Here is a 26,215-nt window from a genome sequence, read left to right as displayed (position 1 = left end):
TTGTGAAAAAGGCGTATACGGTACCTTCAAAATCTCCATTCTTTATGAATGTATCGAGTAATAAGTTAAATGTGAAGTCATCTGGAAACATTCCGTACTGGACCTATAAAAGTGACACCGAAAATTATTGCATTCTGATATTTTTACAAGTAAATTATTCCCATCACAATACTTATTGCATAACCACAGGATATGTCATAAATGTATGATAGGTGAAAGCCCCACCTCTGGGAACCGCACTTATCCTGCATGAAGGGAGAGGCGGCCATACCTGTGCAGACCTCTCCATTCATTTCTAATGGAGTTCCCAAAATGGCCGAGTAAGAATGCTCAGCAGCCCTCGAAGGAGTTCAGCCACTGCCTAGTAACAGGCGAACCTGCAAGATGGCGACTACTACAGGATGTCAACGCTCTTGCCCAAAACAATAGTCTTTCGCCATACCGAGTAGGCAATGGTAACTCATTATTGACAAGTCACCAGATCTTCTATCTTTCAATACATGGCCAATTGCCCACAGCTATGGAGATGGCAATGTCAACTCAAAAGGGACCTTCTGATTCAAGCAATTCACATTAACTGGGAGAACACTTACACTTAAAGGGAACGCTTATTTTCATCTTTTTGGCTGTAGATCTGAAGATTCCCAGGCTCCTCCTCTGTCTGTGGACATTTTCTACAGACCCTACAGTGAGGCTGGACCCATGATGGTGATCATACTTACACGATGCACGCCACTGGCTCTCCATGTCAACATCCTTTCTGATGCCAAGTCACCTGGTTACTGCAGGGAATGACTGGAGAGTGGCAATCCTGTGGAGTCTGTAGAAAAGGTCCACAAAGAGGACCAACCCCTTGAAGCAAATTCCAGTCATTTCTGGGCAAGAAGTAGGACCCTAGAGAAAAAATAAAAGTCTTACCTTATTCTTCAGAGTATATAAAGCCTTGTCTGATGCCCCGTACTGGAGACATTTACGAATCCACCCGTGTATTGTCCAATTCCTCAAATACCAACAGTTCGGACTGTGACGAAACCTACAACAAAGGCCAAGACATTGTAATACTTGCAAAATCACTGAGAGGGGCATTGAGTACTACCACTCCCACCATGACCACTACTACTACTACTAATACTAAAATGACCGTTTTCCATAAACTGGAAAGCAATTGGAAATATCCCTCAATACGAAAAAAATATCCACCATATCAAAAAACAGCCGTATCCAGCAATTAGGCGTCATGCACACGATCATATCCATTTTGCAGTCTGCAAATCGCGGATCTGCAAAATACAGGTGCTGTCCGTGTGCCCGTAATCTCGCGATGCGCAGTGCGCGGTATAGTGTTCCTTCCCTGTGCTGGCATTAGCCTCAGGGAAAGAACTGCACATGCGCGAGCTCGCGCATCGCGAGACTACGGCTATCACAGGCGGGCGTGGCTGGGCACAAGGAAGGTTAGTCACCTGAGGTAGGCGGATCGAATGAAAGGGAGGGCGGCGATTTCAGCTCAGAAGGCGGCGCTGGGCACCTAAACGAGATGGCTGCAGCCGGACACCTTTCACCATGAGACGTCCCCTTTGACATATTTTGAAGTGATTGACAGGTGATATAAACCGCTTTTTTATGAATATAGAGCCACAGGGGCATTTGATAAACTCACTTTAGGATTCAGTGTTTTACAAGGGACATCGCAATATGTTTAGCTTATAGGGCTCATTTCTGATGACAGAATCCCTTTAATGGGTCCGCAAAATGTCCGTATTTTTCGGATCACAAAATGCATACAATCGTGTGCCTGAGGCCTTACAGCCACGGTTTTTTTTTTGCCTGGATAGACTGGATATACGCATGTGAAATAATTCCAGCCATAATGGACTACTACCACCAGCATTAGCGGCCAGTCTCTAGCTTGCTTTATATCAGCCTGACAGTACGTATTGCTACCCGCAGGCACCTCTTGTGTTTCACGTAAATCGGTCTCATTTTCTTCTGCTGCTGTCAAGTTTTCGGGGAAATCCCTGTTGTAAGGAGATGTCACTGCTCTGCCTTCTTTATTGTAAGCATCAATGTTCAAGGGAATCCCAATTTAGCTTCTCATTATGTGCAGCAGGGGCACTTGGCTCTCTCTTGCATGCAAAGCGGAGCAGAAGCCAATTTTACAAAAATCTGCGTATCCACAACCTAATTTTACCTAGCGCTTGCGAGGACCTAGGAAGCATAATTACACTGCCCGTCCCTTAAGGGTGTGTTCTTGCGGCTGGCCTGTTCTAACGCCAAGTCCCTGGCAGATCAGTGCCAAACCGGAGGTGTTACAGTAACAGAGATTTAAACTGAAAGAGTGAATTGCTGCGTCCTAGCAGAGCAAGGAACCGATAAGGCTGCTACAGAGACATCCAGATGCTGGCAGCCTCCAGCCGTGTCCTCCCGGCGCTTCTTGTCAGTGATATTTCTTCCATCTGATTGAACTCGCTTTCCAGAACATTTACCGGATTATTACAGCTACCCATCCTCCTCCAATTTACCCCGTGTCTCCGGTGCTGGAAAACACTGCCCGTGGCCACTGGAAATTGTGATGAGAAAGAAGATCCCTCACGCCAGCCTAGTGTAATGCTATCACAGATGTGGAGAGGGAATAGTATCATTTTTTATTTTTATTATTTTATTTATTTACCATTTCATTATCTATATATAGATATAATGTTCACACTGTTCACTAGGCATAATAATAGGTTGTGATTTCCTATTCTGTACCGGTAACTTTTCTGTCGCTATCTTGTTATTATTGCAGGCAGAAATACAATGACAAGTAACACTTCTGGACAGATAACACAGGATCCAACATTAACGATAAGTGATACTACTCCCTCCCGACCTCTGCACAGGTCACACAGCATGCATAAAATAATCTCCTATAGAATTCAATGGGGTCCCCTCTTGTCCGATGTGTCTATGGCCTATGTAGCTTCTCTCAAAAAAACAGGAAGTCTTAACATATTTTAGGCCTAGTGGCCAGTGTGAAAATTACAGGATTATATAAAAAAAAAAAAAATTAACTACAGATAATGACTCACCAGAAATTCAAAAAAAATATGTTTAACATAAAAATGTGATATAAGCAACAAGCCATTTTCTAATCACAACAAGGGAATGACCACAACTTATCTCCTACCACAGGATAAACCCTCATGCACACAGCGTACGTGTTTTGTGGTCCACAAATCGCAGATCTGCAAAACACGGATACCAGCAATGTGCGTTCCGCAGAAGGTCTGTCCCTCAATACACCAGTCCCATCCTTGCGAGTTATACGGACAATAATAGGACATGTTTTTTTTTTTTTGGGCCGCAGAACGGAGGTACAGATGCGTACAGCACACATGCTGTCCACATCTTTTGTGGCCCCATTGAAGTGAATGGGTCCGCATCCGGACTACAAAAGCTGCAAAAAATGCGACTCGGATATGGACCCAAATAACGTTCATGTGCATGAGGCCTAAGGGATAAGTGTCTAAAGGTGCTCTCCTACAATGGACATTTATCACCTGTCCACATGATACAAAATACAGAGCCTTAAAAAAAGATCATTTCTTTTAACTTCACACATACTTGCTACTTTGAGTTGGCCTATTACATAAAACCCCAATAAAAATACATTTAAGGCTACATTCACACGTCAGTATTTTTCTATATCCTGATTTTTTGCGGATCCGTTGTTCCTGAAAATGTTTCCGTATGTCATCCGTTTTTTGCGGATCCGCAAAAAACGGAAACATGTATAAATTTCAATAAGCAAATAAAGTTGTTTGGATTTCTTTGAAAAAAAATTGAAAAAAAAAAGTGAATAAAAGTTTATAAAATAAAAATTTAATTTCCATGAACGTAATCCGCATAAAACGGATGACATACGAATGTCTTCCGTTTTTTGCGGATCCATTGACTTTGTATTGTACCAGGATCCAATTTTTGCGGAAAAAAATAGGACAAGTTTTATATTTTTTCGGACATGCGGAACGGAACAACGGAAACGGACAGCACACATTGTGCTGTCCGATTTTTTCCAGGACCCATTGAAAATGAATGGGTACAGAACTGGTCCAGATCTGTTCCGCATAAAACGTGAAAAAGTTCAAGGGGTATGGATACTTTTTCAGGGCACTATACAAGTCTTATTGCTGGGACCTCCACCAATCACTACTGTAGAACAAGGGTCCTAAGCTCCCCGTTACTCCCACTGCACGGCTGCAATGAGGAAGCGGCAGTGGAGAACGTGCACTGCCACTCCATTTCCAGTCTATTGGATTGAGAGAGACAGCACATCACTCGGCCGTTTCTGCATCGCGAGTGCAGTCAGGTGACCTGCTGCTGCAAAGTGATTGGCTGAACAGGCATTTCTAGTTTGTCGAGAGGGACCGAAAAGCAGAGAGCGGTGGGAGACCATAAAGAGCTGGAGCAGGAGTGACGGGGTATCGGTAAGGGGATAACCGATTTATTATTTTACATAATGGAACCCCTTAAAAACAAAATTGGCTGGACAACCCCTTCAGGCTACGTACCTGCACAGGGGTGCAGAAATTCCGCACAAATTTTTGTACAGAATTCTGTGCGTTTCGGCACCAAATCCGCACGTGTTACTTGCAGATTTGACGCTTTTCCGTAGATCTCACCCTTCTTAAATCTGCACGAAAGAGGAGTGTTCTAAAGAAAAGGCTCTTTTGTACGGACTCCAGCGATTCCAGTATTAAAATGGTTTGTAGCAGGAATTTGACCTCATTGTACTGACATCAACCATGAAGCCTCTCCACCCTTTCATTAGAGTCATTCCGGTACAAGCGTTACCATACAAGTCAACACCTCCCGCCCAGTCCTGCATTTGGGATATAGCCTTTTTACGGAGTCATCTATAATGGTTCTTCTCAAGTGAACAAACATTAATTTGTCAGCTCCTTCCTTCTCTATTGTTAATCCTAAAACGGATGCCCAGCCTCTATGACCGGAGTGAGCAAAAAGATTACTGAAGGGTCCCGTAGGGAGCCATGACATGCATGAATGCATCTAAATGGCCTCATTTCATTCACAAGTAACAGGTGCAAGCCAGGGTTATGCAAACACAATCCAAGACCAGCCATTCTGCTGCCATAATCACAGGCTGGCATGCAACAATCCAGACGAACCCTCCGCCTCTCACCCTAAAATAGCATTTACGTCACTGACTGACTGGGGGCCCCAAAACAAAGGGCTCAAAAAATGCATACGATTAAAGAAAAAGGTAGAATTTACAGTAGATAAATTCAAATCCACATCCAACTGGAGTATTTCCTGATATGTGAATTGAGAAACTAAAGTCACCCAACTGCCTTGCATCTCGCACAATGAAAACTACATTCATGTAATACCCTTAGGGCTCATTCAGACGGCCGTATGGTGTCCGCAAAAATGCGGATCCGTTTTCTTGTGGACAGTTCAGCATGTCCGCAAAAAAAAAAAATATAAACGGATTGCATTCCTTATTTTTGTGGACCCATAGACCTCAATGGGGCCACGTCCTGATTTTCACTGTCAAGTATAGGACATGTCTCATTTGTTTTACGGAGCCGGGGAATGGAATAAAAGGGCCCTATAGAGGTAAATGGGTCCGCATCTAATCTGCAAAAAAACGAACCACATTTTTGCAGACAGCATACGGCCGTCTGAATGAGCCCTTAGAAAAATAGAAAGAGGCAAATCAAGCAATAATGGAAATTAACCCTTTAAACCAGCCAATTAACCCTTTTGTCACAGTAGATCACTTACTAACAGGATCCTGTTGGGAGATTCATGCTACCCAAACCGCAGGCGGCATGAAATCCAGACAGGCTCCCTTGTTTTCTTCTGAAACCCTGCAGTCTGGATAGAGGATAACTTCTTAGATTTGCAGCACTCCATTCATTTCCCTGTAGTGCCACCACAGGGGAAATTAGGCACCCAAAATTCCTTAATATGGTGTATGAACACCTAATAGAGGGACAACAGTATGACTAGGATTAAAGGGTAAATGCTAGAATACAGCCTTTGATCCCGTGTATGTGAGTTATATGGAAACACGGATACATCTGCCAAATGTCCCTACATTAAAAAAAAATGTCAAGATCGGCACCTAGAGGGCAAAACAGGGACAAGCGTCAAAGCTCAGGAGATTTACAAACTCCCAGAAAATGCCTTCAAAAGTATATTTACGGCTTATGATCTTGCCTGCGCCTTCTGTCCCCGATGTGTACCCCCGGTGGAAGACCATACAGGGACATACTTCGCCTATTGGCACATATGTTAAAAACCGTCAAACAGCACAAAATACTTTTACTAGCGGTGGATGACTAATGTCTCGCTTCTCAGTCGGGTGAAGAAAAGCCTATGGATATATTCAGTGTATGCGCCAGGAGCTTTTCCAACACATACGCAGAGTGTGATGTGAACACAGCCCTAGGCTACATTCACATGTTAGTGAAAATGTTAAAAACGTCAAAATGGTCCATTTGTTTTTTTAGCTGACGCCTTTCAGAGAAATGGCCCCCTTCAACTGTATGAAAACGAACAAAATGGGACATGTCCTATTTTTTGATGGCCTTTATTCACGGGCTGTCAAAAAACACAGCCATGTGAATAACCTCACAGAGTACCATTGTTCTTAATATGGTCGTGTGACTGCCATAAAAAAATAAATAAAAAAAAAACAGCAGTCAGACAGTCGATTTATACTGTTTTGTGAATGTAGCCTTCCAGTACAATCCTCCAATACACTCGTGGTAAATATATTCCATAGGCACCACTGCAATATATAGAAAAGATTTTCATGCCCAGCAGTGCTCCGTTGTCAGCATGGCTGATCCATTTTTGGGAGTCAAAACAAAAGCAAACCGGACCCCATTGACTGTCATGGGATTCATCAGTGTTCCGTTTTTTTCTGCAGAACGGCGTGTACATGGCTCCTCCCGGCAGCTCAAGCCCTATCAAGCTCGTACGAGCGTTGCCTTATCTTCAAACAGCTGATCATAGGGGTGCCAGCACTCAGTACCCGCCAGTCTGATATCTCCAGAGGTTAGGTCACCATTATAAAAAAATAAGAGGACAACCCCTTTAAGTTCTATCTATGTATCTATCTATATTACTACCCGATGGATTTCAAAAAGAACTCGTGCGGTTTATTCACCCAATGTCAGGTAGCAACGACGTTTTAACCGCTTGTTGCGGTCTTTCTCAAGCTTGAGAAAGACCGCAACAAGCGGTTGAAGCGTCGCTGCTACCTGACATTAGGTGAATAAACCGCACGAGTTCTTTTTGAAATCCATGGTGTGCTGCTGGCTTTTTTTCGTCTTACTGAATTGGACCCAGGTGCTGGTCCACACCGGCCTGACTTGCACCCGAACAAGAGAGTGTGCTGCATCTTCGCTTTCCCAGTTTATATTACTACCCGATCGTAAGAAAAGGCCCGATGTTCCCATTTTACTACAGGTAATTTTTTATAACTAAATTATTGGCCATTTATGAAGGAGTTGTAGTCAGAACTTTGGCTTACCAACTCCATGGCCCTGGTCTGGCGGTGAGCTTTATGCCAACACAGGCATACACTTTAGTCTATATTGGCTATTACATTTTCGATGACGCCAGGGAAAAAGGACGCACTGTCTTTGTTTGTGTCCTTTCAGGGAGAGATCATGTGTGGACAAGCAACTATTGGATGAACATTTTAAACATGGGTGACTTCATTCCAGACGATCACTAGTTAGCCAAACCAATCGTTCACTGTTAAATTTCAGCCAATCTGATAGAAATATCTCTTTTGATCAACCTAGACTAGTGGAGGATTTAGTCAGCCATTGTGATTTCTAGTTTTTTCCAGATTTATTTTCTTCATTGTATGAATGAGTCACGGATAGAAGGTAGAAAATAATGCATACTGTGAACTTCTCTGTGCTGACCCACGGTCCACAGGTGCAGTCGAGATAGCACATGGATGGAAAAGACTGTGTATGGACCAGGTCTATCCATGTATGCAATGGTCTACACACGGACCCAAACACTTCAATAGTGCAACTCATTACCAAGGGTCCGTGAGGAAAAACTCATGGCATGCACAATTCTGGCTCTTGTCTCACAGACCTGAAGACCACTGGACACAACTGTCATGCAGGGGCCACAATACGGCAGTCTGAATCTTGCCTTATATGTTGAATCTAATGCAATGACTAATCCTCAAAGAAAAAAAAACTGTGGTATAAAGTCCAGCAGCTTCCAGCCACTGATCCATAACACACTGCTTCATTGTACAATGGTAAGACACGGTCATACACGATCAGATAACTATTAAAGCGAACCTCTGGTTTAAGAAAAATATATTTTACATTCACTGGGGAAAGAAAGAACACTTACCAGATGACCTCCTTTCCATCTTTTCAACTGCAGATCTCACATTTCTTGGGCTCCTCTCCTGCGATCCAAGATGACCACACTACTTCTTAGGCTACCTGATGCATACTGTGCATAGGGTAGTCAAAGACACTTCCTGCTTCCCTCAGATTGGCCAGAAAGGGCTCAACAAGAAGGAAGTGTCTCTGACTACAGATGCAGTGTGTACCAAGTAGTCTGAGAGGCAGTACGGCCATCTTGCATGGCAGAAGAGGAGCCCGGAAACTGGCAGATATAAGGCTTAAAAGATGAAAAGGAGGTGGCGTGGCCTGTACACCTGAGAAGATGGCGGCGTAAACTCTGAGCTCCGCTTTCATAAGGGGACTCATATGCACCAGTGGTGGGGAGGAAACTAACTGCCAAGAAGCCCAGGAACACCCCAGCAACTACTCCGGTGAGCACAACTCTAGATGCATACCTGTATCGTGGTCCCGCTCCCCCGCTTCCAGATTGCGGCCTACCCCCGTCTTCTGCTTCTGGACTGCCTTGTGACGCATCAGCTCCTGCGCCCTTCCTGCCAAGTGGCCCACAACAGCGCTGCTCCCTAGAATCTGCTCCTTCTCCTCCGTCGCCGGAAGAAAGTGAATTTACTCCCGAGCCCCAGGGTCTAACCTTGAGCAGAACATCAGGCCCACCGCTGAGAACCCGCACGCAGGGCCCACCGGTGATCGCCATGCCGCCTAAATAAGCAACCAAACAGGCCAAACAAGCCGCAACGTCGTCCCAGAGGCTCCGTGATTGGTGTGAGCCCCCAGAAGATCCCCTTGAACTAGCGCAGAGCCTGGGGAGGACTGAGAGGGACACTGCCAAGTGGGACCAGCTCTCTGACTCTGCAGAAGACAGGGAAGATGTCGTGCAGCTTCCCTTGCAGGCCTCAGCGATACTTCAACAGACGTTACAACACATGCCCACTAAAGAGCACTTCAAGGCTTTAATAACAGAGGTGAGGAATGTATGTAAATCTGAAATTTCCTCTTTACGCCAGGGCTTTAAACTGATGGCCTCTCGTATTGATTCTATTGAAACAGATCACGATGATACCCTCAAATCTACCATTGTACAGCATGCCCGTACTATCAGGGATAACTCGCGCCATCTAGAGGATTTAGACAACAGGGGCACAGGAACAACATCAGAGTTAGAGGCTTGCCTTAATCTGAGAAAGATGAAAACCTACATGATCTCCTTAAAGAACTCTTCAATTCAGTATTGGGCTCTCAAACCCCCCCAAGCTATTAAATTAGATCGAGCGCATAGGGCACTTCGCTCTAAAAATTTCTCTATGAAACCCCACGATGTGATTTGTTGCGTGCATTACTTTCAGCTTAAAGAAGCCATCATGGCCAAAGCTCGCACTGTTCGGCCCATCGACTTTCCTGGATCCTCTGTACAATTATATCGGGATCTCTCATGGAGGACTGTCCAAAAGAGACGATCACTGCAACCTCTGTTGACCTGTCTTTGGGACAAAAAAAAAGTTGCGTACTGTTGGGGGTTCCCTTTTGCACTGATTGTTTCCAGCAATGGCAAGACATCTACCCTGAGAACCCACGCTGATCTCCCGGAGTTCTGTTCCCCTCTGGGTATATCTACTCCTACTGTCGAGGATTGTGAAGTTCCGGAGCCGCCACCTGCCCCTGCCTCAATATGGCAAACTTTGCGACAGAAAAGGCATCGTTCTCCTCCCCAAGATGGACTGTCCGGGTCTGGGACCTGGGCTGCACCTACTTGAACTATCTAACACTACAGATCTAATACTGCACCCCAGCAAAAGCTCGCTCTCAGAGTCTGAGCTTGCATTTCGAGCAGCGTTTCTCACACATGTTGAAACTGTTCCATCTGTCACCAGGTTTTACCCCCTCCAGATAAAAATATGGTTATGTTCAGGGAGCTTTCACGATTCCTAATGTGGTCTTATAAATGTAATCTGTAGGGTCATTTTGCTAAAAAAAAAACGCTATTACTAACCTGTCATTCAACAAAATAAGGTGCCCAAGGGGATGTACATGGACCGAAGCTGCCGCCCGAACCCGCCGCCGTTCGTGCCCAGCTCCGCCTTTCCCGACCTCAGCGCCGCCTCATAATCCTGTGTGACGCCTCCGGCTCTCCCTCCCTCCCCCCTTCTGCTCTAACATCTCGCGCGTGCGCACAGGGCTCTGCCAGTGTGCAGGTCATCGAGAGGTTGAGCAAAGTGCCGGCGCATGCGCACTTCGCTCTATGAAGCCGAACGGAGAAGTCCGCACAGGCGCATCAGGCAGAGCCCTGTGCGCAGGCGCGAGATGTTAGAGCAGAAGGAGGGGGGAGGGAAGGAGAGCCGGAGGCGTCACACAGGATTATGAGACGGCGCTGAGGTCGGGAAAGGCGGAGCTGGGCACGAACGGCGGCGGGTGCGGGCGGCAGCTTCGGTCCATTTACATCCCCTTGGGCACCTTATTTTGTTAAATGACAGGTTAGTAATAGCGTTTTTTTTTTTTAGCAAAATGAGCCTACAGATTACATTTATAAGACCACATTAGGAATCGTGAAGACGCCCTGAACATAACCATATTTTTATCTGGAAGGGGTGAAACCTGGTGACAGAATCCCTTTAAACAGGAACTGCACACCACCCTCTCTAAATACTTCTCCTTTAACAAATCTTCTGTGTCATCCATTTCTACACTATGGGAAGCACATAAGGCGGTCTTCAGGGGAAATTGTATTGCCCTGGGCTCAAAACTGAAACGAGACACTGCTTTGCAAAAGACCACAGTTACTGCTCAATTGAAAGATTTAGAATCTCAGCTAGGAACACGTCGATCGTGCCATCTGCTTTACCGTATAGTGCTCTTGCGCACTAGATTGCGGGAACTGGCCATTGCAAAAACAGAAAAGTTGCTACTATACTCAAGGCAACACTTCTACACATGGGGTAATAAGCCTCACACTATGTTAGCACGTCAGATGCGTGAGTCCAATGTGACAGGAACCCCAACATCGCTGCGGCAGGCTGATGGCACTACGATATATGACCATAATACTATTTCCACCTTTTCCAACAACTTCCTTCCAACCAGACAGACCGCCAAAACATTTTCTCTGCTTTTCAGAATAAATGTAATCTGACAAATATGCTGAACATGGCACTAGCATCGCTTAATACCCAGATAATGGCGGAAGAGCTTGAGGGGGTAGTTAAACAGCTCCCTAACAATAACTCCCCTGGCCCCAATGGTCTACCTTACCTCTAATACAAATCCTTTTTACCTCTCCTCCTACCATATATGTTAACCTTATTCAATGCCTTCTTACAGGGTGCTCCGATACCAGAGTGGACTCTCCACTCCTATATAACCCTCATTCCAAAACCAGGCAAAGACCCATTAGACTGTTAAAATTATCAACCCATAGCCCTCCTGAACTGTGACCTAAAAATATTCACTAAAAACCTGGCTAAACGGCTCTCATATTGGCTCCCTCAATTGATACAGAAGGACTAAGTGGGCTTTGTTCTATGCCGGCAGAGTGGTGACCACACGAGGAGAACTATAAGCTTGATCGGTGTTCTCAATAAACGTAAGCGACAAGCTCTATTATTAAGCTTGGATGCAGAAAAAACATTCTACCGCCTAAGTTGGTCTTTCATGTTTTCCACCCTGCGGGGTATTGGTATCACTGGCTCTTTTCTAACCGCACTGCGCGCGCTTTACACCCGACCCACAGCCACTATCAATATACCCAATGCCCATTCTGGTACATTCCCTATAAGTAACGGCACACGCCAGGGATGCACTCTTTTGCCTCTCCTTTTTGTGCTTTGCATTGAGCCACTCGCAGCGGCTATCAGGTCTCACCCTGACATCCATGGAGTTTTAGTTAATAATGTAGAATTTAAAGTTTATCTGTTTGCAGATGACATTCTTCTCACCTTGTCTGACTTGCATGTCCCTCTTCCAAATCTTTTTCGTTTATTGGGTTAGCATTACTATAAACTAACTTTTACTTTAAGTACTACCAGATCCTTGCGCTATCTAGGGATACAATTAACTCCCAAGTACTCTTCCCTATATGCCCCTAATTCCCCACCTCTCCTCCAGGACCTTAAATTCCTTATGACCAAATGGATGACTTTGCCGATATCCTTCTTTGGACGAATAGCAACAGTTAAAATGTCCATTCTTCCCAAACTGTTATACCTATTTGAGACCCTCCCTGTTCCTGTACCTGGGAAGGAGTTGCGAGCTCTCCAATGTGCTATCTTGCAGTTCATATGGAATGGAAAAAGACATAGAATAGCCTGCAGGGTTCTCACGGCTCTTAAAATGCAGGAAGGACTGTCAGTCCCAGATATCACTAGGTACTATTGGGCCACGCACCTGAGACTACTCCCAGCCTGGTCCTCTCTTTATGCCTACTCTAGATGGATGGAAATAGAAAAACTATGGCTAGCGCTCAAACATCCAAATTCCCACTCCGCCTGCAACTCAGTCCCAACTATTGGGCCCGAAGTCCTTTACGTGTAACATCTAGCAAATCTGCAGATGACTATTTTCCTTGGTCTCAGATAAGTCCACTATGACTTCTTTCCTATTCAACTCCATATTTCCGGAGGGTATGCTCCCTTCCTTTTTTTAGACCATGGTTCTCTAGCAAGTTATTCCGCTTTACAGACATAACAGACCACAGAACTGTGCGGCTATTACCATTTGATGCTCTTAGATCTACCTTCCAGCTCCCAGACTCCACTAGATATCAGTACCTGCAAATACTACACTTCCTCAACAGTATATTTAAATCCCCACTTTCGGATTCGACCGAGGGACTCATTTCTGAGATCTACGTTATTTCTCTCCACTCCTCCACTGCAGTACGTCACTCCTATATGACCAAATAGGATACCATTTTGGAACGTGCAATCTCCCCCGAAGAATGGAAACTGATTTGGAGGAGAGCTGCTTTGACTTCTACTTGTGTCTCCCATAGAGAGAACTCGTATAAGATATTGATGTTTTGGTACCACACTCCACAACTGTTGAGGCATCTCAACCCAAACGTCAATTGTGGGATCATTATTACTGTACACGCCTCTAGAGGTCACCCTGTTCCCCCTCCCTGTTTGTTCTTCCTCTTTGTGTCATGTCCTGTTGTAGTCCACCTTCTTTTCACCTACATGCTTACTCTTCACTCTTTTTCTTTCTTTTTATATATCTTATAATAACCATTTACTAGCTTCCTGTTAGCGGTATGATGACTTCAAATGGTTTATCTACATTTATTAGCTAGGTAAAGCCTTAAAATACATCCTGTAAGAAGGTACCTGGAATCATCGTGGATGGAAGGTATGTGTCACTGAGGTTGCTGGCCTCGGTGAAGTAAGAGCAGGTATTTTATGTGTCAGCAGCAGCTATTGCTAATTGACACATTGAGATTTAGCATAGCTGTCACAGCTGATCCGGGACGGCTCTTACTGGGAGTAGTCAAAGTGCTGGGTGGGTGACTACTCCCCATGTTCCAGGCCGGGTTTTGCCAGGCATAAAAACCAGACAGCACTGCCAGGTGTGGTGGACGTCCCTCCCTCTGACAGTGGAGCTCAGGAGTCTGTTTGCTGTGAACTGAGGGCTGTGCTGGGATTTGAGCTGGGCTGGAGGACTCAGGCCCCTCTAAAGGCGAACAGGCTGCCTATGGACTTGATGATGCTGAACTGCTAACAGGGTGTGAATTAACACCCAGAAGAAAAGGTTACTTTTATTGTTTATGGACTTTCCTTGTGTGCGAACAAACACCAAGCCACCTGCGTTTTGTGATACAACTTATCTGCATTTTGCTATACACCGATGTGTGAATAAACACCGCTGTTTGATACAAGAACTGTGTATACTTTAATAAAAATACAATTAGAAAAAAATATATAATAAATGAAAAGGAGGTCACCAGGGAAGTGTTCTGTTAGTTCCCCAGTTAATGTGATTTTTTTTTTCTAGAACTGGAGGGTCATTTTAAGATGTTTCCAGGTTTAGAGACCATCAGCAAGAGCATAACTTATGGTCTGTGATAGCAGAATCCATAACGGAATTCTTAGGTAACCCGAAACTTGTAAACCGAACTTGAGAACACAAGTTTGCTCATACCTAGTAGAGAGTTATCAAATACATTGTAAATTCTCATCCCTGACACTCTGACTATGATTCATTACGGATTTGCAACAAAGTACAGTACAATACATATAAGGCCCCTTTCAGACGAGCGAGTTGCACATCTGGACTCGCAGTGTGAGTATGCAGCAGCCTCCATCTTGACCTCCCAGCACTGCCGGGATCATATAACATTATATTGATTTATGATGCTATGTAACCCTTAGAGTTCTAGAATGTATTGGATAACACTGACAGCATTAAAGGATAGATTATCAGTTTAACAGAACTGCAGAACCCCTTTAAGGGTTACATAGCATTATAAATCAATATAATGCTATGCGACCTGGTCAGTGCTGGGAGGTCAGGACGGGAGCTGCTGCATACTCACGCTGCGAGTCCAATGCGTCGAACTCGCTCGTCTGAAAGGGTCCTAAAACTGGGTATTAAACACCATTCACACATAGTGGATTTGTCCGCTGCAGATTTACGGTAAGTAAATGTTACAGATTTCTCCACTTGTCAAGTAAATTCTAAAATCCACCATAAAAATAGAAGAAAAAACAACTTTGTCCAGGTCCAACAGTAAATGTTACCTAATTGACATACTATATGACTCCCAATTTTAAGTGAATAAACATCACATTTTTTTCCTCTGTGAATAATTATTATATGACAGACAAAGAACGAGGACGTAATTAGATTTTATTTCCATAAGTGCACTGGCTTCACAAAGCCGAAAAAGACTTGTGCAGAAAATAACCCAATAAGAGAGAGAGAGAGAGACAGATGTAGTCGCTTGGTGCAGACTTGTGTTCTGAAGAAAGCAATTACAGCCGGAAAAAAAAACACGGGGGAAGACGCTATCGAGGAATCTAATAACATCACAGATCTGTCTCAATGTCAGGAAAAAAAAAAAAAAAACTTGCCGGCATTAACCCATTCCAAGGCGTTGGCAGGAGTAAACTTTTTTTTTTTTTAATAAAAGCCATCTGATCTCATTTTTCCCAAGGTGCATCACAGGAGCAGTGTGTGAACGAAAATACTGTACCAATGACAACCAGACGGCCGGAACGGTGATAGGCTGCGCACAATGAAGAGACTGGTGGGGTGAGCGGTTGCTATAGTAACCCCGGAGAGAGATTTTTCTCCTTATTTCAAGAGTCCTGGAGCCGGCCGAAAAAATTCTCATTTACAACCTGCACATGCAGTAATTATGTAACCCACTCAAGACTCCCTGTGCCTCGCCAGTCGCCCTCTGCCCCTAGGAGAAAGAAAAACTAGTTATGTGCATGGGATTTACCTACCCAGCGTTCTTGACCTTGTGGGGCAATTCTTATTATTTTCTGTAAATGCCAAATGTTAGCAATGAAGGGTTAAAAGTCAGCTGCAATGCTGAGGCTTGTAATCCATTAAATTAAGGAAGCCCCGGGTCCTGAGTGTTCGCTGTTTGATCCCGGCTTGACATGTATAAATTATAAATGAAATAATGGATGAAAGAGAGCGCACTCTTACTAGTATTCATTAAAAAGAATATTTTACTGGTGTCCTATACGGTCACATAGAACCCCTGCCCCCAATTCCAGGGGAAAGTGAACGGCAATTCGGCCTCTGCAGGTCTGGAAACACAAGGGTGACATTCTGCCAAGTGACAGCCTTTGAAATAGCTGCAGTTTAATGAAGCACAAAGTCGTGAAACCCACAGACAGAATAAGATACATGGTTGAAAGTGGTTGTAAACCTGTCACCACGAAGTGCAGTGCAATCGGCAGGCATCGTATTATAGATCAGGAGGAGCTGAGCAGATTGTGTATACCGTAGTTTTATGGGAAAAGATTTATAAAAACGTATCATTCATTTATATTAATGCCCATTATGTTTAGGAGTCCAGTGGGCGTTCCCAACAGCGATCAGCAGCTTTCCCTGTATAAGTGTACATGCAGAGATAGCGGTCACTCACTGACAGCACCGCCCACTGGACTCCTAAGCATAGAAAGGGCAGGGATTTTAATCAATAAATTTTATTATCAATCGGCTTTTATCAAACTATTATTAATCGGCTGAGCTCCTTCTGCGCTAGAACAAATGCTGTCTGAAGAAAGGCCTACATGTACAATGTGACAGGTTTCCTTTAAAGGGCATCTGTCAGCAGATTTGTACCGATGAAGCTGGCTGACCTGTTACATGTGCGCTTGGCAGCTGAAGGCATCTGTGTTAATTCCATGTTCATATGTGCCCGCATTGCTGAGAAAAAGGAAGTTTTAATATATGCAAATGACCCTCTAGGTGGCGTTGCCATTACACCTAGAGGCTCTGCTCTCTCTGCAACTGCACATCCTCTGCACTTTGATTGACAGGACCAGGCAGTGATAACATCATCACACATGCCTCTTAAACAAGGGCACCCTTTAAACAAAGGCATACATAGCATACCATAAACAATGGGGCTGCTATGGGGGCTTTGGAGAGAGGTAGCCCACCTCTTTCACCATGAGGTGGCAAGAACCTGTCCAAGCCGGAGAGGTTGGAAATAGCCCCAAGGGTCATGGAAAGACCAGTGGCATAAGCACTGAGGCCCTTCTGTCCTGCGTTGCAAAAACGAACATATTAAAAGGGGTTGATCCATGAACAACACTTATTCCCTATAGAAATGGGCGACAATTGTATGATCTAGGCCAGGCATCCTCAAACTGCGGTCCTCCAGCTGTTGTAAAACTACAACTCCCACAATGCCCTGCTGTAGGCTGATACCTGTAGGCTGTTCAGGCATGCTGGGAGTTGTAGTTTTGCAACAGCTGGAGGGCCGCAGTTTGAGGATGCCTGATCTAGGTGGTCCCACTGCTGGGACCCCCCTTTCATCCCCACCTTTAAAGGGATTGGACAGGATTTTATTTTAATTTGCACCCCAGCCTAGATTACCTGTGGAGAACCCTATACTCACCTACTACCTGCAGCTCTGTGCCGACTCCTTGCCTCTCATCACTGGTCTTCCAGTCCCCACTTTTCTACTTCCGCATGGATAGGGTCACATTTGGCGTGGCAACCGACTTGCCTCTGCGGTGACGTGTCCCCAAGTGGCAAGTGACCCAGCAGTGACTTGCTGCTTGGATAAACGTCACCGCTGATGCCAGTCATTTGTTGCAGTGGCATAAGTGACCCCATAATTTAAAGGGCTTATCCAAACCTGTAAACCCCCCACAATGCCCGGGCCCCTCATACAGAGAATAATTACCTGGTACCCAACGCCTGTGTCCTTCCGAATCCCTCCATGGACGTCGCTGCATCTCCCCGTCGTACAGATCATAACTTCAGGGGACAAGGGGAGTGGGCGGCTGAAGCCTGCTCCCCTAACGTCACGCCGTGGAGAGATCCGGAAGGACACAGGCATCGGTGACCAGCTAAGTATTCTCTGTATGAGGGTCTCAGGAATTGGGGGTTTACAGGTTTACCCCTCGAACAGATGGAAACCAAAAGACTACCGAAGGGAACCAGGTAGCCGTAATGGAGCAGCAGGGAGCAGGTGAGTACGGAGTTCTCTGCAGATATTCCAGGTTAGGGTCCAGAGTTAAAAAATAAATAAAAAATAAATTAAAATCCTGAGAACCAATTTAAGGAATTTCCAATTGGCCTTTCTTTCTTCTATGCAAGTCACTGTCTTCAAAGGCGCTGTTGCTGTCAATTGTTTCATGAGAGCTTGGCGCATACACTAGGAACATCTCCTGACGTACACTCCAAACTTATACCACCGATCATTGGGCTGTACACCAGATCCACTGACTACCATGGTATGAAAATCACGTCACGTGCAATATATATTTTTGTGAGATGCCCATGTATTGGAAAGCCTAATCGACCACACTTTTTCAAACGTGCACCAAAAGGACACATTTTCGACATATGCCAGTTCTATAGATGTGAAAAGGGCAATGTGATGCTTGTAGGGAATTAGAACGTGTCTTTTTATTATCCTGGAAAGGCTGTGAAGTGAAAATAAGATATATTCTGAGGAGCTCGGTCAAAAAGAAATATTTGTTGACTGTGGTAAAAAGACTTCAGCGTTTACTAAGGTGGAACGCCGATCTTTTGTTTCTAGGTTATTGTACTTCCCTGTAAGCTGAAGGCGGGTAACGTTCTCGACTGCTCAGTGCCCATAGAACACTGCTTTGTCTCTGTGTAGCTTCCATACAACCTACCTATTATGCAGCCTTCGTGTGTCACTCAGAGTAGCAGAGCATAAGGTAAGTGGGGCACATGTGCCGCATGAAACGCTTGGTTTACCTTCAGAGTCGACGCACTGCATTGAAGTAAAAAACTAAAAGTGACTAATCAGATTGGAATTGTAGCTACTGAGATAGCATGCTCCTGTATAATGGAACACCCAACTACACAACTTTAAAGGGGTTGTTCAGGATTAGAACAGAAAAACAGCACTTTACTTGTTCTTGGGCTGTGTCTGGTATTGAAGCTAGGTGTGGCAGGCGCAGCACTATGAAGTGCCTTTTGCGCTGTGGCATTAGAAGAATTTTGATATCTCTGACTTTTAGTCTAATTACTCTAATTCCTCTAGCGCCGTTCTATGGAAACAGTAGGTTTAAAGAGCACACCAAATGCTTCAAATAACTTCTTTATTAACTTCAACTTTTCTTCTTATAACACTGCCGCCTCCGCAGAAGATAGTCCATTGTACATAACACGTGTTGAAAAGATCTCACAAAATGGCGGTATGCATAAGATGGTGGTTCAACTGTTCAATCTTCTCATTCAACATAAAATAGTGGATATAGTTCTCTCTTCAGTATCTGTACGCTCACTGAGGAAGGGACTTCATCCCGAAACGCGTATGGTCGGCAGACAGTGTGGGACGATATAAGGAAGACACCTATAATCACATGGTGAACGCTGTACTTATTTGAAAACCCCGCCTGGAATAGGAAGTCACCTGACCTACCCGGCTAAACCACGTGGGACGCCACGGCCAGGTCCTGGAAGGTCAGAGCAGTTTGCAACATCCAGCAATACGGGGAAGTGTCGATAGGCGAGTTCGCCTCCAAAAGGTCCTTGCAGCTCACAGCCAAGCAGCCGCACGGCCAACAGGAGTGATCCTTGTAGTTCACAGCCAAGCAGCTCACAGCCAAGCGGCCGCACGGCCAACAGGAGTGATCCTTGCAGCTTACGGCCAAACATCCGCACGATTAACAGGAGTGGTAAAGTACACCTACAATTAATTTAAAGTGCTTTAAACCAACACGAACTGTTATTATCTCTACTTGGTAATTACCATATGATTTATTACGAATTTTGCAACAATATGGACATTAGAGACTGAATATAGAACTCAATATAGTGGTCCTAACAAAGCTATATGTGCAATTTTTACAGTTTTTATTTCAAGTATTTTATCCGTTATCTTACACAACATGTTGTGAGTCCTTTAATAAATAACATTTCTTGAACATTGTCTTTTGCTTTGCCTATATTGATGCCGGATACTGAGTGACGCCAAATCCTCTTTTTCCAATTTGTACTTCTAACAGCAACAGGGAGTGCTGTGTGGCAGTGCACCTATTCCATTGTATCATCAGTGAGTGAGCCACCAAACCTTGATCTAGTTAGCAGTAACTATTTGTAGATTGGTTGAGTATGATCTGGTATGGTTGTATGCAATTTGGGTTGCAGTATGGAATTTGAATGGTTGCAATTGGTATTTGTAGTTTGCAATTTGCAATTGTATGCTTGCAATTTGGTGGAACTGTAAGTAAACACACATATAACTGATTCAGTATACAGTTCTAATCATTATACTAACAGTAGGAACATTATGTAACTGTTTTAAATACCTATTTTGGCCTCCCTAACTCCGAGTACTACCTACAATATTGTTTGCAGCTCTCTAGTCTGTGGCCTGTATTGGAAGACCTAACAGCAATTTCTGGGCATCCCCTGCCTATCCATAAACTAGCACATCAGGGCTGGAAGGCTGCAAAGCTCCAACAGTATGCTGACCTTCCGGATGAGATGGCACTATGGGATAATCCATCACTACCAATGCTGATGCAGTGTGAGGGGAAGGGTATTTGGCAAGAGTATGGAGAGTACTTACGCTGAAAGACCTATATGAGAATAGGATCCTGTTCTCCTTTACTCAGCTTCAAACGAAGGTGGGTGTGGTGCGCCCTCATTTTTTTAGATACTTGCAGTTGCGCCACACACTTCAGGCACAACTGAGATCCCTGAATAAATCCATTTCAAAATACCCTCTCATCGGCATTCTTAAAAGCCAGGGCCCCAGGGGCATGATACTGGCCTTATATACACACCTCTTGAATATCAAAATGAGCTCAAACTCTCTGTTGGTGGAGACTAGATGGAGGGCGTGCATCCCAAACCTCACTACAGAAGAATGGAATGAGGCATTAGAAGCCCCGTCAGGGGTATCACCTCCCTTAACAATAGACTTATTCAGTTATTTATACTTCATAGGAGCTACCTCACTCCGGTCAGACTATATAAGATGAGCAGATTGACACATAGCGGGTGTCACAGGTGTGCACAACCAGGTGCAGGCTTTTGCACCTGATATGGGAATGTACCTATGTTCAGAACTATTGGAGGGATGTGGTGACAGTACTAGCCTCTATGATTCCGGGTGCCCTTGAGCTGTGCCCTAAAAAAAATGTCTCTTGGGAGTAATTGATGACGAGGCGCTAACACACTATAACTGTATTTTTCTGAGGGAGACTCTCTTCATGGCTAGGATGGCAGTTGCTCTCAGATGGATGGCAGAGAGGCCGTCTACGGTCACTCAATGGAAAGCCTTGGTAAATCAAATAATTCCCTGGGAAAAAATTATGTTCTCCCATAGAAAATGTCCTCAGAAATTTGAGAAGGTTTGGGGATCATGGTGTTCCTTGCCATTGACAGTATCTTCGATACATATGCATTCTACAGAGCAGAACCATTTCTGAACGTATGTACCCTGTAGTCAACACAAAGCAACGACGCATTGTACTCTGCTGTTGTACTTCCTTTATTGTTAATAGACATTACTGTGAATTGATAGTGTAATCTGAAGAGATCTATATGTGAGTTACGATTGGATCTGTATGTAATAATGTGACTGAGTATGTAATATATCAGTATAATGTATGTAACATGCCAATCTTCGCTTGTTATATTTCAATATAATGAGTTTAACCACCTCCGGACCGCCTAACGCAGATTCGCGTTCCGGAGGTGGCAGCGCTGCGCACAATCACGCATATACGCGTCATCTCGCGATGGCCGGGATTTCCTGTGAACGCGCGCACACAGGCGCGCGCGCTCACAGGAACGGACGGTAAGAGAGTTGATCTCCAGCCTGCCAGCGGCGATCGTTCGCTGGCAGGCTGGAGATGTGTTTTTTTTTAACCCCTAACAGGTATATTAGACGCTGTTTTGATAACAGCGTCTAATATACCTGCTACCTGGTCCTCTGGTGGTCCCCTTTGTTTGGATCGACCACCAGAGGACACAGGTAGCTCAGCAATATGTAGCACCAAGCACCACTACACTACACTACACCCCCCTGTCACTTATTAACCCCTTATTCACCCTTGATCACCCCTGATCACCCCATATAGACTCCCTGATCACCCCCCTGTCATTGATTACCCCCCTGTCATTGATCACACCCTGAAAGCTCCATTCAGATGTCCGCATGATTTTTTACGGATCCACTGATAGATGGAGATCGGATCCGCAAAACGCACACGGACGTCTGAGTGGAGCCTTACAGGGGCGTGATCAATGACTGGTGGTGATCACCCCATAAGGACTCCCTGATCACCCCCCCTGTCATTGATTACCCCCTGTCATTGATCAACCCCCTGTAAAGCTCCATTCAATGTCCGCATGATTTTACGGATCCACTGATAGATGATCGATCCGCAAAACGCACACGACGTCTGAAATGGAGCCTTACAGGGGCGTGATCAATGACTGTGGTGTCACCCCATATAGACTCCCTGTTCACCCCCCTGTCATTGATCACCCCCCCTGTAAAGCTCCATTCAGATGTCCACATGATTTTTTACACGGATCCACTGATAGATGGATCGGATCCGCAAAACACATACAGGGCGTCTCCCTGGAGCCTTCCAGGGGGGGGTGATCACCCATATAGACTCCTGATCACCCCCCTGTCATTGATCACCCCCCTGTCAGGCTGCATTCAGATGTCCGTATGATTTTACGGATCCACGGATACATGGATCGGATCCGCAAAACACATACGGACATCTGAATCGAGCCTTACAGAGGGGTGATCAATGACAGGGGGTGATCACCCCATATAGACTCTCTGATCACCCCCCCTGTCATTGATCACCCCCCCTGTCATTGATCACCCCCCCTGTCATTGATCACCCCTCTGTAAGGCTCCATTCAGAAATTTTTTTGGCCCAAGTTAGCGGAATTATTATTTTTTTTTCTTACAAAGTCTCATATTCCACTAACTTGTGTCAAAAAATTAAATCTCACATGAACTCACCATACCCCTCACGGAATCCAAATGCGTAAATTTTTTTAGACATTTATATTCCAGACTACTTCTCACGCTTTAGGGCCCCTAGAATGCCAGGGCAGTATAAATACCCCACATGTGACCCCATTTCGGAAAGAAGGCATCCCCAGGTATTCCGTGAGGGGCATATTGAGTCCATGAAAGATTGAAATTTTTGTCCCAAGTTAGCGGAAAGGGAGACTTTGTGAGAAAAAAATAAAAAATATCAATTTCCGCTAACTTGTGCCAAAAAAAAAAAAATTCTATGAACTCGCCATGCCCCTCATTGAATACCTTGGGGTGTCTTCTTTCCAAAATGGGGTCACATGTGGGGTATTTATACTGCCCTGGCATTCTAGGGGCCCAAAGCGTGAGAAGAAGTCTGGTATCCAAAGGTCTAAAAATGCCCTCCTAAAAGGAATTTGGGCACCATTGCGCATCTAGGCTGCAAAAAAGTGTCACACATCTGGTATCGCCGTACTCAGGAGAAGTTGGGGAATGTGTTTTGGGGTGTCATTTTACATATACCCATGCTGGGTGAGAGAAATATCTTGGTCAAATGCCAACTTTGTATAAAAAAATGGGAAAAGTTGTCTTTTGCCAAGATATTTCTCTCACCCAGCATGGGTATATGTAAAATGACACCCCAAAACACATTCCCCAACTTCTCCTGAATACGGCAATACCAGATGTGTGACACTTTTTTGCAGCCTAGGTGGGCAAAGGGGCCCATATTCCAAAGAGCACCTTTAGGATTTCACAGGTCATTTACCTACTTACCACACATTAGGGCCCCTGGAAAATGCCAGGGCAGTATAACTACCCCACAAGTGACCCCATTTTGGAAAGAAGACAACCCAAGGTATTCCGTGAGGGGCATGGCGAGTTCCTAGAATTTTTTATTTTTTGTCACAAGTTAGTGGAAAATGATGATTTTTTTTTTTTTGATTTTTTTTTCATACAAAGTCTCATATTCCACTAACTTGTGACAAAAAATAAAAACTTCCATGAACTCACTATGCCCATCAGCGAATACCTTGGGGTCTCTTCTTTCCAAAATGGGGTCACTTGTGGGGTAGTTATACTGCCCTGGCATTCTAGGGGCCGAAATGTGTGGTAAGGAGTTTGAAATCAAATTCTGTAAAAAATGACCAGTGAAATCCGAAAGGTGCTCTTTGGAATATGGGCCCCTTTGCCCACCTAGGCTGCAAAAAAGTGTCACACATCTGGTATCTCCGTACTCAGGAGAAGTTGGGGAATGTGTTTTGGGGTGTCATTTAACATATACCCATGCTGGGTGAGAGAAATATCTTGGCAAAAGACAACTTTTCCCATTTTTTTATACAAAGTTGGCATTTGACCAAGATATTTATCTCACCCAGCATGGGTATATGTAAAAAGACACCCCAAAACACATTCCTCAACTTCTCCTGAATACAGAGATACCAGATGTGTGACACTTTTTTGCAGCCTAGGTGGGCAAAGGGGCCCATATTCCAAAGAGCACCTTTCGGATTTCACTGGTCATTTTTTACAGAATTTGATTTCAAACTCCTTACCACACATTTGGGCCCCTAGAATGCCAGGGCAGTATAACTACCCCACAAGTGACCCCATTTTGGAAAGAAGAGACGCCAAGGTATTTCGTGATGGGCATAGTGAGTTCATAGAACTTTTTATTTTTTGTCACAAGTTAGTGGAATATGAGACTTTGTAAAAAAAAAAAAAAAAAAAAATCATCATTTTCCGCTAACTTGTGACAAAAAATAAAAAGTTCTATGAACTCACTATGCCCATCAGCGAATACCTTAGGGTGTGTACTTTCCGAAATGGGGTCATTTGTGGGGTGTTAGAACCTCAGGAAACATGACAGGTGCTCAGAAAGTCAGAGCTGCTTCAAAAAGCGGAAATTCACATTTTTGTACCATAGTTTGTAAACGCTATAACTTTTACCCAAACCATTTTTTTTTTTACCCAAACATTTTTTTTTTATCAAAGACATGTAGAACAATAAATTTAGAGCAAAATTTATATATGGATCTCGTTTTTTTTGCAAAATTTTACAACTGAAAGTGAAAAATGTCATTTTTTGCAAAAAAATCATTAAATTTCGATTAATAACAAAAAAAGTAAAAATGTCAGCAGCAATGAAATACCACCAAATGAAAGCTCTATTACTGAGAAGAAAAGGAGGTAAAATTCATTTGGGTGGTAAGTTGCATGACCGAGCAATAATGGTGAAAGTAGTGTAGGTCAGAAGTGTAAAAAGTGGCCTGGTCTTTCAGGGTGTTTAAGCCCTAGGGGCTGAGGTGGTTAAAAAAAACCCACTATTTTGGCCTTTTGTTCCCATAAAACTGTACTCTGACTGGAACTGTGTGTCTGTTCAGCTTCTCTCTCTGGTGAGTAATGATTCCAGCCAGGGGAATTCCCCACACAGCCTGTGTGTGAGGCTGGCTGTGATTGGTGAAAACTATTGCTGTGTGAGAAGCTGGCTGTGATTGGTCTAGACTTCTGCCCAGCAACAACAGATTAACACTATGCTTTCTGTTTCTGCTGTGTCACTGAGCTTACCTTACATTACAAAATGAATCTTAAAGGCATATTATCTTTTTCTGCTTCTGTGAACACAAAATAGAACAGTTATATGACATCCAAAACATGATGTCACAGTAAATAACTGCTTTTGTCTTTAACACATAAACATAAGAACGGTATTAAGGCTATTGGCAGGTCTAGCTGTATACACATATAAGCCACACTAGCAACCTAGGACAGATCCTAGCTGGCCAGCTACACTAGGCTCCATTGGAGTCTATGGGACAGAGCTGTGAATGGGTAATGCTGTTTTTGGAAGAAAGCAGCCATTTATTTGTAATCCTGGACAACCGCTTTAACGATAGGAAGCAAACCAAAAGAAAGAAAAAAATCCATAAACCTCCCTGGATTAACACAAAAAGAACTCAAAGTATTTTCTGGCTAGGCTAAAGCCATTCCAGTCACTAAACCTGCTTTCTCACAGTCAGTGATTTCCGTCAGTGATTGTGAGCCAAAACCAGGATTGGAGCCTCCACAGACATAAGGTATAAGGGAAAGATCTGCTCCTGTTCTGTGTTTAGAGCCGTACCTGGTT

The 26,215-nt window shown here is 44.3% G+C and overlaps 1 protein-coding gene across 1 annotated transcript in view; it reads right to left on the bottom strand.

Annotated features, from left to right (window-relative positions):
* The window catches only part of MRPS27 (mitochondrial ribosomal protein S27), a 117,379-nt gene that overhangs the window by 51,993 nt on the left and 39,171 nt on the right, over positions 1-26,215 (bottom strand). Inside the window, exons 5-6 of the mRNA XM_040421471.1 lie at positions 919-1,033; positions 25-103 (exon numbers count right to left, since the gene is read on the bottom strand). Of these exons, the coding sequence (XP_040277405.1) occupies positions 25-103; positions 919-1,033 (194 nt within the window). The remainder of the gene's footprint in view (positions 1-24; positions 104-918; positions 1,034-26,215) is intronic.

The sequence above is a fragment of the Bufo bufo genome, chromosome 2 (genome assembly GCF_905171765.1).
Source record: "Bufo bufo chromosome 2, aBufBuf1.1, whole genome shotgun sequence".
NCBI classification, from domain to species: domain Eukaryota; kingdom Metazoa; phylum Chordata; class Amphibia; order Anura; family Bufonidae; genus Bufo; species Bufo bufo.
Note: the sequence above shows the minus strand (reverse complement) of the source record. Positions and strands in the feature narration are given on the sequence as shown.